The sequence below is a fragment of the Lampetra planeri genome, chromosome 1 (genome assembly GCF_965212315.1).
Source record: "Lampetra planeri chromosome 1, kcLamPlan1.2.h2, whole genome shotgun sequence".
Lineage (NCBI taxonomy): Eukaryota > Metazoa > Chordata > Hyperoartia > Petromyzontiformes > Petromyzontidae > Lampetra > Lampetra planeri.
Window position 1 is genome coordinate 38,478,810 of NC_136107.1, and position 15,060 is coordinate 38,493,869.

At 51.8% G+C, this 15,060-nt stretch overlaps 1 protein-coding gene across 1 annotated transcript; it reads left to right on the forward strand.

Annotated features, from left to right (window-relative positions):
• Window positions 1-453: 453 nt before the first annotated feature.
• Window positions 454-14,671, forward strand: LOC144722124 (tektin-3-like). Its single transcript, XM_078600289.1, has 9 exons — window positions 454-585; window positions 1,527-1,651; window positions 5,817-6,288; window positions 8,057-8,140; window positions 8,919-8,989; window positions 9,591-9,734; window positions 10,899-11,121; window positions 11,519-11,673; window positions 12,707-14,671. Exons 2-9 carry the CDS (start codon window positions 1,539-1,541, stop codon window positions 12,921-12,923), a joined length of 1,479 nt encoding a protein of 492 aa, XP_078456415.1. The 5' UTR covers window positions 454-585; window positions 1,527-1,538; the 3' UTR covers window positions 12,924-14,671.
• The last annotated feature ends 389 nt before the right edge of the window (window positions 14,672-15,060 follow it).

Sequence of the window (15,060 nt, forward strand, 5' to 3'; positions counted from 1 at the left end):
CGCGCGTGTTTTATTTATATGAGTCATTTAATTCGCGTGAATAATTAACGCGTTTTAGTTGTGTTGTGACTGGCTCGGCACACCGCAGGAACCCCACGCACGCGCGCGCGTGAACCGACACGACCATTCACTCACACGTCCACACGACGTCCGGATATTTGAGGACCGCTCCATTGTCGCCACCCCAGGTGGGTAGGGCGGGAGGAACGTCGTCGCACAAAGGAGCCATCAGAGCCCCCCCCGCCACCACCCCCGGCGAGTTGATGATGCAATGAATGAATGGATGGATGGGGGGGGCCTCATTTCTTCACCGCATATCATTACACACCACGCCAGCCAAGAGCGCCTGTGAATGCAGAACGCGTGACGTGCAGCAGAAATCGCACTGCACACACCCCCACCCACCTTCCCACGAGAAGTCATCCACACGGCACGGGGCGCTCATAGCAACAGTGACTCTGCCGTCCACAAACAGCACTCAGCTCCAGCACAAAAGTGCGCGGGTTTCGCGTGGTCGGAGTGGCTTCGGAGTGGCGCCTCTCGTGTCTGTCTCGACACCGGCGCGGGACCTCGGACTGTTACGAAGTAAGTGGCTTCGGAGTCAGACATAGAGCCCCTAGGGGACCCCCTCTGAGCCCTCTACACTTCTTTAACGTTACAAGATGTCATGCAACGTTGGCCATTCTTCGTATGCCTCTGCCATAAAGAAGGAAAATTGCCTAAAACGTCTCGTATTAAGTATATAATTCATTTAAGAGCAATGGTATTGATGAAAGTTGTAAGCGTATGTTATGTATGCTTGTGCACCACTGCCGAGGCAGTATCACAATGTGAAACATAAGAATAGGTGTTACCCTTTCTGGCAATAAAACAGGAGGTGCTAAGATGTTCAAACACCAAATAGAAACCTTATGCAAGAAATCAAGTTCGCATTAACCCCATGTACTTGTGGTGAACATGCAAACCAACACGCTCTGATAATATATGCATTGTCTTTGAAACGGATTGGCCTACACCAGAGACAGCGTTCTTTATGTCCTAATCTCATAAGTGTCAGACCAGAGAATACCAATTTTGTATTTTCCACAATAAATGGGTTTTTTGGGTTAGATCGCGTAAATATAAATGTGTTGTTAACCCGCCACCACCCGACACAGCCATTTCGTAAGGTTTGTCACGTAAGCAAAACGTGGCAATTAGTGACTACTTCAGCACACCGGTGTGTTGGAGAGCAAATCCACAACATTTACAATTTTGTATTATTTGGCTGCTACTATATATTTCTACGCGATAAGCCACTTTGCTGAGCTATCATTCGTGGCCAGGTCGCTTCGGAAAAATATTTACAATTTGAGTAGCGTGAAGTTCCCGCTGGTCATTGCGAACAACCAGCCTCGTCGGTCGATTTTCCAGAATTGTGAAGAAGTTCTCCCGCATTGAGCAAGTACGATTGGGATTCGTGGCAGCGGCCGTTGTTAATGTGTCAGCGTCTCCGCGCCTCCCTCGCCTCTCCCCCCGGGGCTTAGATTTGAGGTTCAATGGAGCTGCTTGGCGCAACGAACGCGGCCACGTACGTGCGGTCGCGAGCAGCCATGGGCCCCTTCTTGCCCTCCATCAGCACCATGCGGGCCAGCTACAGGCACCCAGCCGGGTCGGTCATCAGCACACACCCGTACTGCCACTCAACTACAACACTGCACACTTGCTGACCCACTCAACTACAACACTGCACACTTGCTGACCCACTCAACTACAACACTGCACACCTGCTGACCCACTCCACTACAACACTGCACACTTGCTGGCCCACTCAACTACAACACTGCACACCTGCTGACCCACTCAACTACTACACTGCACACTTGCTGACCCACTCAACTACTACACTGCACACTTGCTGGCCCACTCAACTACAACACTGCACACTTGCTGACCCACTCAACTACAACACTGCACACTTGCTGACCCACTCAACTACAACACTGCACACCTGTTGGCCCACTCAACTACAACACTGCACACTTGCTGGCCCACTCAACTACAACACTGCAGACTTGCTGACCCACTCAACTACAATACTGCACACATGCTGACCCACTCATCTACAACACTGCACACTTGCTGCCCACTCAACTACAACACTGCACACCTGCTGGCACACTCAACTACAACACTGCACACTTGCTGGCCCACTCCACTAGAACACTGCACACTTGCTGGCCCACTCAACTACAACTCTGCACACTTGCTGACCCACTCAACTACAACACTGCACACTTGCTGACCCACTCAACTACAACACTGCATTCTTGCTGACCCACTCAACTACAACACTGCACACTTGCTGACCCACTCAACTACAACACTGCACACTTGCTGACCCACTCAACTACAACACTGCACATTTGCTGACCCACTCAACTACAACACTGCACACTTGCTGACCCACTCAACTACAACACTGCACACTTGCTGGCCCACTCAACTACAACACTGCACATTTGCTGACCCACTCAACTACAACACTGCACACTTGCTGACCCACTCAACTACAACACTGCACACTTGCTGGCCCACTCAACTACAACACTGCACACTTGCTGGCCCACTCAACTACAACACTGCACACTTGCTGACCCACTCAACTACAACACTGCACACTTGCTGGCCCACTCAACTACAACACTGCACACTTGCTGCCCCACTCAACTACTACACTGCACACTTGCGGACCCACTCCACTACAACGCTGCACACTTGTTGACCCACTCAACTACAACACTGCACACTTGCTGGCCCACTCAACTACAACACTGCACACTTGCTGGCCCACTCCACTACAACACTGCACACTTGCTGACCCACTCAACTACTACACTGCACACTTGCTGGCCCACTCAACTACAACACTGCACATTTGCTGACCCACTCAACTACAACACTGCACACTTGCTGACCCACTCAACTACAACACTGCACACTTGCTGGCCCACTCAACTACAACACTGCACACTTGCTGGCCCACTCAACTACAACACTGCACACTTGCTGACCCACTCAACTACAACACTGCACACTTGCTGGCCCACTCAACTACAACACTGCACACTTGCTGCCCCACTCAACTACTACACTGCACACTTGCGGACCCACTCCACTACAACGCTGCACACTTGCTGACCCACTCAACTACAACACTGCACACTTGCTGGCCCACTCAACTACAACACTGCACACTTGCTGGCCCACTCCACTACAACGCTGCACACTTGCTGACCCACTCAACTACAACACTGCACACTTGCTGGCCCACTCAACTACAACACTGCACACTTGCTGGCCCACTCCACTACAACACTGCACACTTGCTGACCCACTCAACTACTACACTGCACACTTGCTGGCCCACTCAACTACAACACTGCACATTTGCTGACTCACTCAACTACAACACTGCACACTTGCTGACCCACTCAACTACAACACTGCACACTTGCTGGCCCACTCAACTACAACACTGCACACTTGCTGGCCCACTCAACTACAACACTGCACACTTGCTGACCCACTCAACTACAACACTGCACACTTGCTGGCCCACTCAACTACAACACTGCACACTTGCTGCCCCACTCAACTACTACACTGCACACTTGCGGACCCACTCCACTACAACGCTGCACACTTGCTGACCCACTCAACTACAACACTGCACACTTGCTGGCCCACTCAACTACAACACTGCACACTTGCTGGCCCACTCCACTACAACACTGCACACTTGCTGACCCACTCAACTACTACACTGCACACTTTCTGGCCCACTCAACTACAACACTGCACACTTGCTGGCCCACTCAACTACAACACTGCACACTTGCTGGCCCACTCAACTACAACACTGCACACTTGCTGGCCCACTCCACTACAACACTGCACACTTGCTGACCCACTCAACTACAACACTGCACACTTGCTGACTCAACTACAACACTGCACACTTGCTGACCCACTCAACTACAACACTGCACATCTACACTACTGCACACACGTATGCTACGACACAAGCATACACGTTCACACTTCCCTGCACACGTGTATAGTTGGACATCTAATAATAGGAAATTAAACATCTGTATTCAGAAGAGATAGGCAACATATCCATTAAGATGGGACATGAGAGGGAGATCATTCATATGAGATATTCGATAAATGTATTCATGATAAGAGAACATATATACATATTCAGAATTGGGAGGAGAGAGATGTATTCAGTAGATACGAAGTGGGAAATGTAGGAGAGTGATGTCGAGGCTTTATCTGGGACAGTTTAGGTGCAAGGGCTCATTTCCATTTGGGGATTTGGTGTCACGGGGCGGGTGGGGAGCGGTGGCGCAGTGGTTAGCGCACTGTGCTATGCACCCAGTCACCTGAGTTATATTCCCAGTGTCGACAACCATCGGTGGCGATGTCCGAAATAATCGACTTTAAGGTTCTTCTTCTCACGTTTAAGGCCTTGGATGGGTTGGCTTATAAATATCTTACTGATCTCTGCTCAAGTTGTATATTCCACTGCAAACACTTAGATCTGATAATTCTGGTCTAAACCCGTTATTCCCAAAGGCCGGACTGTGTGGTGTTCTGTGGGAGACAAACGGAGCCGTCTGCAGCCAGGCTCTGCGATTCTAGATTTGAAGCTTTCGTGACTGCAAGGATTCATATTCTTAGGTTTTTTCGGTAAAGTCACGTAGGTAAAAAATTTAAATTAATAAAAGTAAAATAAAATAAAAAATAAAAAAATTTATTTTACTTTTATTAATTTTGATTTTTTTACCTACGTGACTTTACCGAAAAAACCTAAGAATAGGCTCTGCGATTGTTGAATTCCCTTCCCCCATCCCTTGGGGGATCTAGTTTGAGATGCTTTTTTTTACTCATCCGAAAACTCACCCCCTCTTACAGCCCGCTTTCGCCATAACTTAATACGCCAGAGTGTAAAGCGCTTTGAGGTCTTGTGCAAATTGCGATGTAGAAGAACCGAGTCCATTATTTATATTACCTCCGAAACACCTCTACTTCTTGGTTCTTTCGGTAAAGTCACGTAGAAAGAACCAAGAAGATGAATCCCTGCAGTCACGAAAGCTTTAAATCGAAACACCTCTACTGTCCATCAACCCGCGCTGACGCACGTGTTCGGTCATAGTTTGGAGAGGGAGGCATTCATCCAACAGTGGATTGGCCGTGGCCTTAAAATTTATTTTAAAATAAAATGTTTCCGCGTCACGGGGTCTTCTTATTTTTCTCGTCCTGCCACCGAACTCATACGTTATGCCATTCTCTTTTTGCGAACGGTGATACGATAACCACGGTTGGCTACGTACGCTGAGAAAGAGGTTCAAAATACCACGCACACAATGTCGCGCACGTGACCGCCGCATCTCACCGCGGTGGCGAGATGTTAACTACCTCGCCTGGTATACAGAAGGTCGTGGGTTCGATCCCGACCCTGACGCCTGCTGTATATTTGGAGTTTGCGGTGTCTCTCTCCCCGTGGTCGCGTGGGTTTTTCTCCGGGTCCACCGGATTTTCTCGCCACATTTATAAATGAACACCACGCGTTTAGACTATTTGGCTGCCGCTATAAATGTCCACGTGATTATGATAAGCCGCTTCGTTGAGCTATCATTTGCGGCCAGGTCGCTTCTGAAAAAGGAGCTGCATAGCTCAGTGGGCCCTTACCCGGTTAACATTTATTTATACATATAGCTTCACGTCGGACGCGCGTTGTTTGAATCTATTTAATTTCCTCCACGCAGCTACAACCCCTGCGTGCACTGGCGCCCAGCCAGCTCCTCCTTGGGCAACGGCGCGCGGGTCATGACCGCCCCGTCGCATCAGCACCTGCAGATGCAGCACCCGCGCATGCCGCCCCTGGCCTCCGCGGGGTCCCCCTCGGCGAGCCGCACGGCTCTGGTCCTGTCGGCTCGCTTCACGCCCCTCGAGTGGCAGCGCGCCAACCAGGGCCACTACTCGCGCTCCGAGGTGTCGCGCCACGACGCCGAGCGCCTGCGCCACGACACGGTTCGCCTGCTGCGCGACGCGGAGCAGGCGACGCGCCGCGTTCAGGCCGAGAGCAGCCGCGGGCTGGGCGAGCGCGTGGGCGACATCTCCTTCTGGAGGGCGGAGCTGAGCCACGAGATGCAGCGCAGCGTCGCCGAGATGAACGCGCTGGGCGACATGAAGAAGCGCGTGGAGCGCGCGCTCGCCGAGACCGAGGGGCCGATGCAGGTGCCGCCCCGCCTACATCGCGCCGCGGGGGGGCAGGGTGCAATGCACCCCCTCCCTCCTCCCTGCCCCCTCGCTCGCTCCACCACCGCCCACCTCTCGTGCCCGCTGCTTGGGACATCACAGAACCACTGACACCGCATGCCACCTGCGCACGCCCGCAGTACGACGCGCCCGGATGTCAGCACGGTCGGTTACGTACGGCGCGAAAGAAGTTCAACATCCATACAGCAACACCTGTGCACACCTGATTGCTAGTGGCGAATGGAAGTCACTTTCTCGAGCGTTTTTTTTTTTGGAGGTGGGGCGGGGGGGCACTTCGAATCGATTGGGAGAGGGAATCAATTGAAATAGAATGATGGAGATATTTGGGCGCCCCGGGTTATCCGTCACAGTGAGATTCACGTGCCGGCATCTTCATTCGCCGAGCTGCACTTCCAGGCTCATTTGCGTCAGAACATCCCGAACTAAACAGACTCCTCCTTCCACTGCAACTGGTGGCCCCCACACTGCCAACACCTACCCACACCTACACGGCTACACCTGTTCACCCCCACACCGCCACACCTGCACACACCTACACAGAAATTAATACTTAAAGGCGAGAAGAACAATTGTGAAGGGTGAATTAATTGGGAGCCACGAGACATCTGGACCACCCTGTACATCGTGCACACCTCATTCCTTGCCCGGGACATCCCCACCCACCCACACACAGGAGTGTGTCTCCAGAAGCACTCCCAACCCGCGTCTCCCCACCTGCCTCGCTTCACACGCTGCCGCTGAGCCGACTCGCTGTTTATCCTCGCGTCTCCAGCTGCGGGGTTCATGCCCCGAGTCAGAGTGGAAGTGCGTTTCTCTGACTATCTGTGTGGGTGGGTGTGGGGGAGCGGTAGCGTAGCGGTTAGCGCGCGACGCTGCCCTCTGAACCCTGCGACCCAAGTTCGATTCCCGGTCACGGCCAACATCAGTGACGATCATCTGAACCGGTCGTGGGACTTTCTCTAGCTCGACTCGGCCTCAAATGAGTACCCGGTGCGGTGTGTAAACATCGCCACGAGGGAGACAAAGGGGGCCGGGAGTGGTGTTGGCCACCCGCCCCCTCGTGTGCCGTGCAGGCCTTCAAAGGTGCTATTCGCTAACAGCACTTGCCCCAGCGGTCAGTTAAGGCTACACGGGGGATCTTCGTCTTTGACATTTGGTGTCGGGAGCTGTGCATATCACACACAACGAGCACACGTAACAATAAAACTCGCCCGCTAATCCACACACACAAAACCAAAGACAAATATTCACCGTATAACCTCTCACAGGCTGTTGAGGCAAGTGCTGTTAGCCGGCAAGGCACAAAAAAGGTGGGTGGCCAGCACAAGGCCCGGCCGCATTTGTCTCCCCGGTGCTGATGTAAACACACCGCACCAGGTACTCATTTAACGCCGAGTAAACCTAGGGGGAGTATGTATGTTGAACTTCTTTCGCACCGCACGTAGCCAGTCGTGCTAATTGGAGGTACGGTAGGAAGGACAACAAGCGAAACACAAAAAGCAGTTCACAAAAAATACAATCAGACATTCGGTCATCGAATGTTGGTCGTGAGCGGTATTCGAACTCGGGTCGTCGGGTTCGTACCGTAGTGCGCTAACCACCGCGCCACCGCTCGCCAACACACACACACACATACATACCCACCAGAACATGTTAGCAGTCCAAATACGCTGCTGTGTGTGCACCTACGCCGTGTAGGGCTCACTCGTGGCTTTCTCCTCTCCAGGTGTGCAAGGAGTGCCTCTACCACCGGGAGAAGCGCATGGGCATGGACATGGTGCACGATGACGTGGAGAAACAGCTGCTGCAGGTGCCCCCCACAACTCACTCACTCACTCACCCGGTGGTTCCATTCACCCATCGGATTCTGCCAGTATGAATAAAGATTCTGATTCTAAACTCACTCGCACGCCGATTTCACACTTCTTACTCACTCACCCTGCCCGTAGGTTTCATAGCTCACCTCACTTGCTCACCCACCCACCCAATCACTCACTCATGTGTCCCATACTTCACTCACTCAATAATGGGTCCCATTAACTCACAAGACCCACAGCTTACTCATTCACTCACTGATAAGTCTCAACCTAAATTTACCCTCTCGTAGATTAGTGCTACCCACCTCAGCCTTAACCCTCTCCCGTTCCGATGACGAACGTGTACACCACCAGTCTTTCTTCCCATTCCGTTCCGATGACGTACACGAAGGTAATCAAAACGGAATTATAAATAATAGATCGTGCGGGAGGGCGTCTGGCAGAGTTTGGCACCAGCTATCGTAGAGTGCGGTCGTGTCGCGACAGTTCTCTGCGGTGAGTACAATGTCTTTAAAACAGTGGCGCTACGCATCTCTAATTAAAATTAACCCTGAGCCGCTTGTGCGTTCCAAGATTCAGCGTTGAACGGCACCCCACCCTGCAACTTGCAGACGTCTCGCAACGGGAAAGGGTTTTAAGGTATCACTCCTTTCAGACTAAACCCTGACTTTCATACACTGCAGCTTCCACACGATCTTCTCTTGCACATAAGCTGTAAGAGCGTCGTCTGTGGTGATCAGCGTGCATCCCTGCCCTGCGTGTGCATGTCAGGAGGTGGACGTGGTGCGGAGGTCCCAAGAGCAATTGAGAAATAAGCTGAACAAAATCAACGCTCAGCTCGTGTAAGTCCACCTCTCGTGACGGCGCGTGCACGGCTGTGTCTAATGGCACCACTCGTTTTCATGTCCGTGGCTCCTGACCACAGCATTGCCATCAGATTTGTTTTCGAAGCGACCAGCACGGTAAGAACCAGCCGGGTGGCTCAGCGGTAGAGCGAACGGCTCGCAAATGGAAGGTCGCGAGTTCAAATCTTGGTTGGGCGGGGGGTTTAACGGTTTGACTCAACCCATCATCCCTACAGGCTTGATCAAATTAGCACCAATTTATGGAGAAGTCAACAGCGGATGTCCTATTGATAGACTCGCCCCACGATATATATATGAATGTGGAATGTCCACCACTGGCTGAGGGCTGCGAACAGGCGATGTGCTCCGGTGCCTCGTTGCTCGTTGGAGCGAGGAAATCGCTTCGCCCAGACTTTTGAAAGCAGCGAGAAGCAGGCCCTGGTGCCTAAAAACGCTCCCCGCACGGCTTCCTCCGCTGCATTTCCACCCCCCCCCCCCCCGTCGCCGGATTTTCGCACCTCCGACGAACGCGGTTGAGCTACGTACGGTGCGAAGGAAGTTCAACAGACATGCGCGCGCACGCACGTTGTGACGTCAGCGCGAGCAGGGCGGCATACCACGAGCTGGAACGCGACGCCAGCGACAAGCACAACGCCCTGCGCATCGACGAGAAGTGCCAGCACCTGGGAAACTCCTCCGAGGGCATCAGCTTCTTCCGAGGCGTGGAGCAACTGGACCCCGCGTAAGCCCGAGCGGCGCCACGATGGGGGGAGGAGGAGGTGGGGGGGGGGGGGCGCAGAATAGGGGGTGGGGGGCTACGGCACCGCCGACTTTGGTAGAGAAACCACCCAGAGGTTCAGAATCAGAACATTCATACTGCAGGAGGAATACGATGAGCTGTAAAGTTATTTTTCACAGATGTCCAGTAGGAACGTTGCAACGGTTCGTGCAGGCCCAGGATCGAAAGCCCCCGCGGGATCCCCTTGCTCCATGAGCAAAACCAGGCCCGCTGTGGGCACTCCTTGGTGCGTGAGGTCTGGGGCAAATTCCCCCCTTTGCCCCCTTCCCCCCTCGCCACCCTGTTCCTTTGGTAGACTGATGGGCGCCAGGCATACACTTTAACCCAGCCGCTGCACATCGCAGCCTACAGAGGTGGCTGGGTTGGCTCCGAGTGGCACCGCTGGGATCCTGGCTTGGAATGCAGTCGACCGCCTGCGTTTCATTTGGCACCTCGAGTTGTAGTCGGTTGATGTAGGTATGCGACTTGTGCAGCACTGACCACAGACAAGAACAATTCACGTCAAATTTGGTTCTGCACTCGGAAAAATTCCTGCTAGCTTTATACTACATTTATAGAGCACCTTCACTCAAGGAGCTGGAAATTGTTTTAAAAACGGTGACAGAATGGTGCGAAAGAAGTTCAACATACAAAGATAAAGATCCCCCGTATAGCCTTAACAGACTGTAGGGGCAAGTGCTGTTAGCGAGCATCTATGAAGGCCAGAACGGTACACGAGGGGGTGGGTGGCCAGCACCACGCCCGACCGCCTTTGTCTCCCGAGTGGCTATGTTTACACACCGCACCAGGTACTCATTTAAGGCTGTGTCGACCTCGGGGAGGCCCAGGACCGGTTTAGATAATCGTCACTGGTGTTAGCCGTGAGCGAGAATCGAACCCGGGTCGCCAGGTTCATAACGCAGCGCGCTAACCGCTACACCACCGCTCCCCTTTACACGTACATACATACATTCAATTGCCAGTGCTCCCCATGCTCGTCTGTGACCTTTCCGCCCGTGACCTAGTCACGGGCCGCAGCGGCGAGCGCTTCCGTAAACGATGCCGGCGGTGGTGGCGGCGGAGCGGGGAATTTGCCGTTCCTCCGTGCCCCCCCCCCCCTCTCCCAAGGATCTCCGTGCCCGAGTCCTGGGCCAAGTTCACGGAGGACAACATCGTGCGGTCGCAGTGCGAGCGCGCGGCCTCCTCCAAGCTGCGCGAGGACGTGGAGGCCACGCTGGAGGTGGCCTCGACCAACATGTGGCAGCAGTTCAACTCCGTCAACGTGGCCTTCACCAACCGTGTCTCTGAGACGGCCGAGACCAAAAACAAGCTGCAGACACACCTGGCGAAGGTGAGCACAGCCGTGTCGGGTGGTGGAAGGTTACGACACATTTATAAATAACGCGATCTGACCCAAAAATCTATATTATGAATAATATTGGTCGCGAAAGCCTACGTGTTAAATTGATTTGGATGTATGTTGAACTTCTTTCGCACTGTATGTAGCTAGCTGCGCTCTTCCTTCCAATATTACGAAGTCACTGGAGCTAAGCACTTAATTAATCTAGATTGAAAACTCATTTATTTATAACTCCTTTTTTGTGTTTAGGTTGTTGTCTTTCCCCCCGGCACCCCACGGTTGGCTACGTACGGTGCGAAAGAAGTTCAACAAATACGCACGAACACACACTGCACCCATACAGAGCGGCGTTCCTGTAAACACAGATCTGTGCGTTTGTCATCAACAGACCATGCAAGAGATCTTCCAGACGGAGGTGCTGATTGAGAACATCAAGAGAGCCATCCAGGAGAAGCAGGCGCCCCTGAAGGTGGCTCAGACGCGTTTGGAGGAGCGCATCCGAAGGCCCAACGTGGAACTGTGTCGCGATGCCCCACAAGTCAAGTGAGATTCACACTGGCCCTATAGGGGAGTCACACTGACCCTATAGGGGAATTACACTAGACCTACAAGGGAGTCGCACTGACCCTATCGGGGAGCCACACTGACCCTATAGGAGAGCCACACTGACCCTACAAGGGAGTCGCACTGACCCTATAGGAGAATCACACTGACCCTACAAGGGAGCTACACTGACCCTATAGGAGAGTCACACTGGCCCTATAGGAGAGCCACACTGACCCTATGGGGGAGCCACACTGACCCTATAGGAGAGCCACACTGACCCTATAGGAGAGCCACACCGACCCTATAGAGAAGCCACACTGACCCTACAGGTCAAGGTACCCTTCCCTCCTCCGTGACTTGAACACGCCGCATGGAGGCCGCCCTGGTTCGGAAATCTTCCTCGAAGGTTTGCTCCTAAAGCCCACGGAGCGTGGTTTATGGCGACGCACTTTTGCTCACGTCTCAAATCCCAACGGGGGTGCGTGCGTAGTGTTTTTGTAACAAGACAAGGCCAAATGGACGGTGCATGTAATGCCAGGTTGTCACGTGATACGCATACGAAGCATGGTGGCAGCCCTGCCTCCCTGCTGTTAGTGAGGCATCACACCCGTGCGTGCTGTTGCTTCTAACCGCTCGGCTTGCTAGTTAAGAGAATCCATCAACCCTCCTTGCGGAGACCAGAAGCCAACAAGCTCTAGGCGCCACGGTGGCTAGATGTTAACTACCTCGCCTGGTATACAGGAGGGTCGTGAGTTCGATCCCGGCCCCGACGCCTGCTGCTGTATATTTGGAGTTTGTGTGTCTCTCTCATCATCATCACGGTGGCTAGTTGATGTTAACTACCTCGCCTGGTATACAGGAGGGTCGTGAGTTCGATCCCGGCCCCGACGCCTGCTGTATATTATGACAGCAGGCGTCGGGGTCTGGCGGCACATTTCCCTGACAGTGTCTTGTCACGTCGGCTGTGGTGTGGCCGGCGTCGAGTAGCGAAATGCGGTCAGCGAGCGGCCGCTGCCTCTGCTTTGCTCAGGCTGATGGGCGAGGTGCACGAGCTGCAGGACACCATCGGCGCGCTCAAGCGGCGCAAGGCGGAGGCCGAGTCTGCGTTGCAGGTCCTCGCCTCCACGCGCGCAGCGCTGGAGCACGACCTCGGGGTCAAGGCCAACTCGCTCTTCATCGACCGCGACAAGTGCATGGGCATGCGCCGCAACTTCCCCAGCACTCCCCGCCTCATCGGCTACGTATAGCGGCGTCTAGTGGCGACACACACTCGTCCACGCACACGCAGCAGAGCGCGCGACGCAGCTTTACAACACTAACTATTTCAGCGGTGGGGCTGACAATTTTTTTTTACCCTTTTCACCCCGTCCCGATTTTCAAAGCGGACCGTACCGCTTTGAAAAAAATTTTGGCTGAACAAATATAGATAAACATATTAGCCACATTTCGATTTAAAGCTTTCGTGACTGCAGGGATTCATCTTCTTGGTTCTTTCGGTAAAGTCACGTGGAAGGGAAATAATAAAATAATAAAAATATAAAACAATAAACATTCAGACGCTGTCTTTCCGACAGCCCTGTTCTTCACCTGAGGACGGCTGCTTGCGTTGTGGCCGAAACGTCGTGAGAATTGTATTTTATTATGTTTTATTTTTATTATTTTATTATTTCCCTTCTACGTGACTTTACCGAAAGAACCAAGAAGATATTAGCCGCAGTTTTTTGCGGTTTGCAGTACAAGGGTTTAAAAATCGGCAGCCTAACCGTTTAAATCAGTAAGCTTGACAAATTGTGCACCGCAGAGATTTCGCCGCACCACGTGGCTTCACAACACCACGCAATAAAACATCAGCCACAACACAGGGCCACTGCTATCACGCGACGTGGCATTCTAGTCCCTCAAGGAAAGCAAGGACTTTCAATTATTAACTATTATTCCTTGAATACTGATCCATCACACACACACACTGACCCATCACACAGACACTGACGCATCGCACGAACACTGACCCATCACATGAACGCTGATCCATTACTCATGTGAACGCTGACCCATGGACACTGACTGATTGCATAAACATTGACCTTACTTGCCAGCCAACCCTACGAATTTAAGCGATCGGGGTGCCAATTTCAAAACCCTTTAAACCGCATTACCGATTTCAAATAACCTTACATTGGTATTTCGGTTAAAGGATTTAAAAGTCGGCAGGAACCTGATTCATCTTCTTGGTTCTTTCGGTAAAGTCACGTAGAATGGAAATAATAAAAAAATACAAATAAAACATAATACATTTAATTGTTTAATATTTATTTTTATTATTTTATTATTTCCATTCTACGTAGGTCACGTAGAATGGAAATAATAAAATAATAAAAAATACAAATTATAAAAAAAAAATATTTTATTATTTCATTATTTCCATTCTACGTGACTTTACCGAAAGAACCAAGAAGATGAATCCCTGCAGTCACGAAAGCTTTAAATCGAAAAGGAACCTGAGTGTTTGGTCAAAAGTGCGCATTGCATGGACACAAGAAACCAGGTAAAATGCAGCGCAACCCCGTTACAAATTACCTTGAAGTGGCAGCGACGCGCAGCCGGGTGAGCATCTGTTATGGACAATGATCGCAGCTCATCCGTCATCAGTGTCGCAGCGTGGCCGCATTATCCCCCTTCCCGTGAGTCTTTACACGAGTTTAAGGAATCGATTTTGGCAGGGCAGTTGTTGTCATCCAGCCACACCGTGCGCCCCGTGACCCTGAAGAGTAGCTTCTGAGCGATGACTTTGGTAAGCCTCCACGTTTCAGCAAGAAGCAGAAAGCACAGATGTATTTTCTCCCCACACAATGCCCGCACACTAGCGCAGCAGAACGTGTTTTAAAGGTGAAAAAAATATTGTCGGATTTTCAACAAGTTTTCCTGGTTTTATTTGCACTGCGGGATTTTAGGTATGTGTTGACAATCTGTTTAATAAAGGCAGTGGCGTGTAGAAGTGTGTGTCCCGCGTCATCTGTTCTTTGTCCTTCCCCCGAACCTTCGATTTGCACGGTTGGCTACGTACGGTGCGAAAGAAGTTCAACATACATACATGTCTTCAGCGTAACCATCACTGTAATTCTACGGATAGAAGGCATTTGTTTACCGAATTTCCTGGTTTTTCTCTCGTTAGTACTTATATACAAGTAGCTCTGCGTGTTTTCATGATGTCACGACACTCGAAAAAAAATACAAAGGCAACGTAGCTGAGCCATCGCAGCCAGAGGGCAGGGGCATGAGGAAAAATGAAGTAATTAAACTGAGAGTACATTACCCGATCAACTACACCCATTACAGTGTTGTTGGTCCGGACGTAATTTAAAGGCGTGCTTCAGTACAAGCATT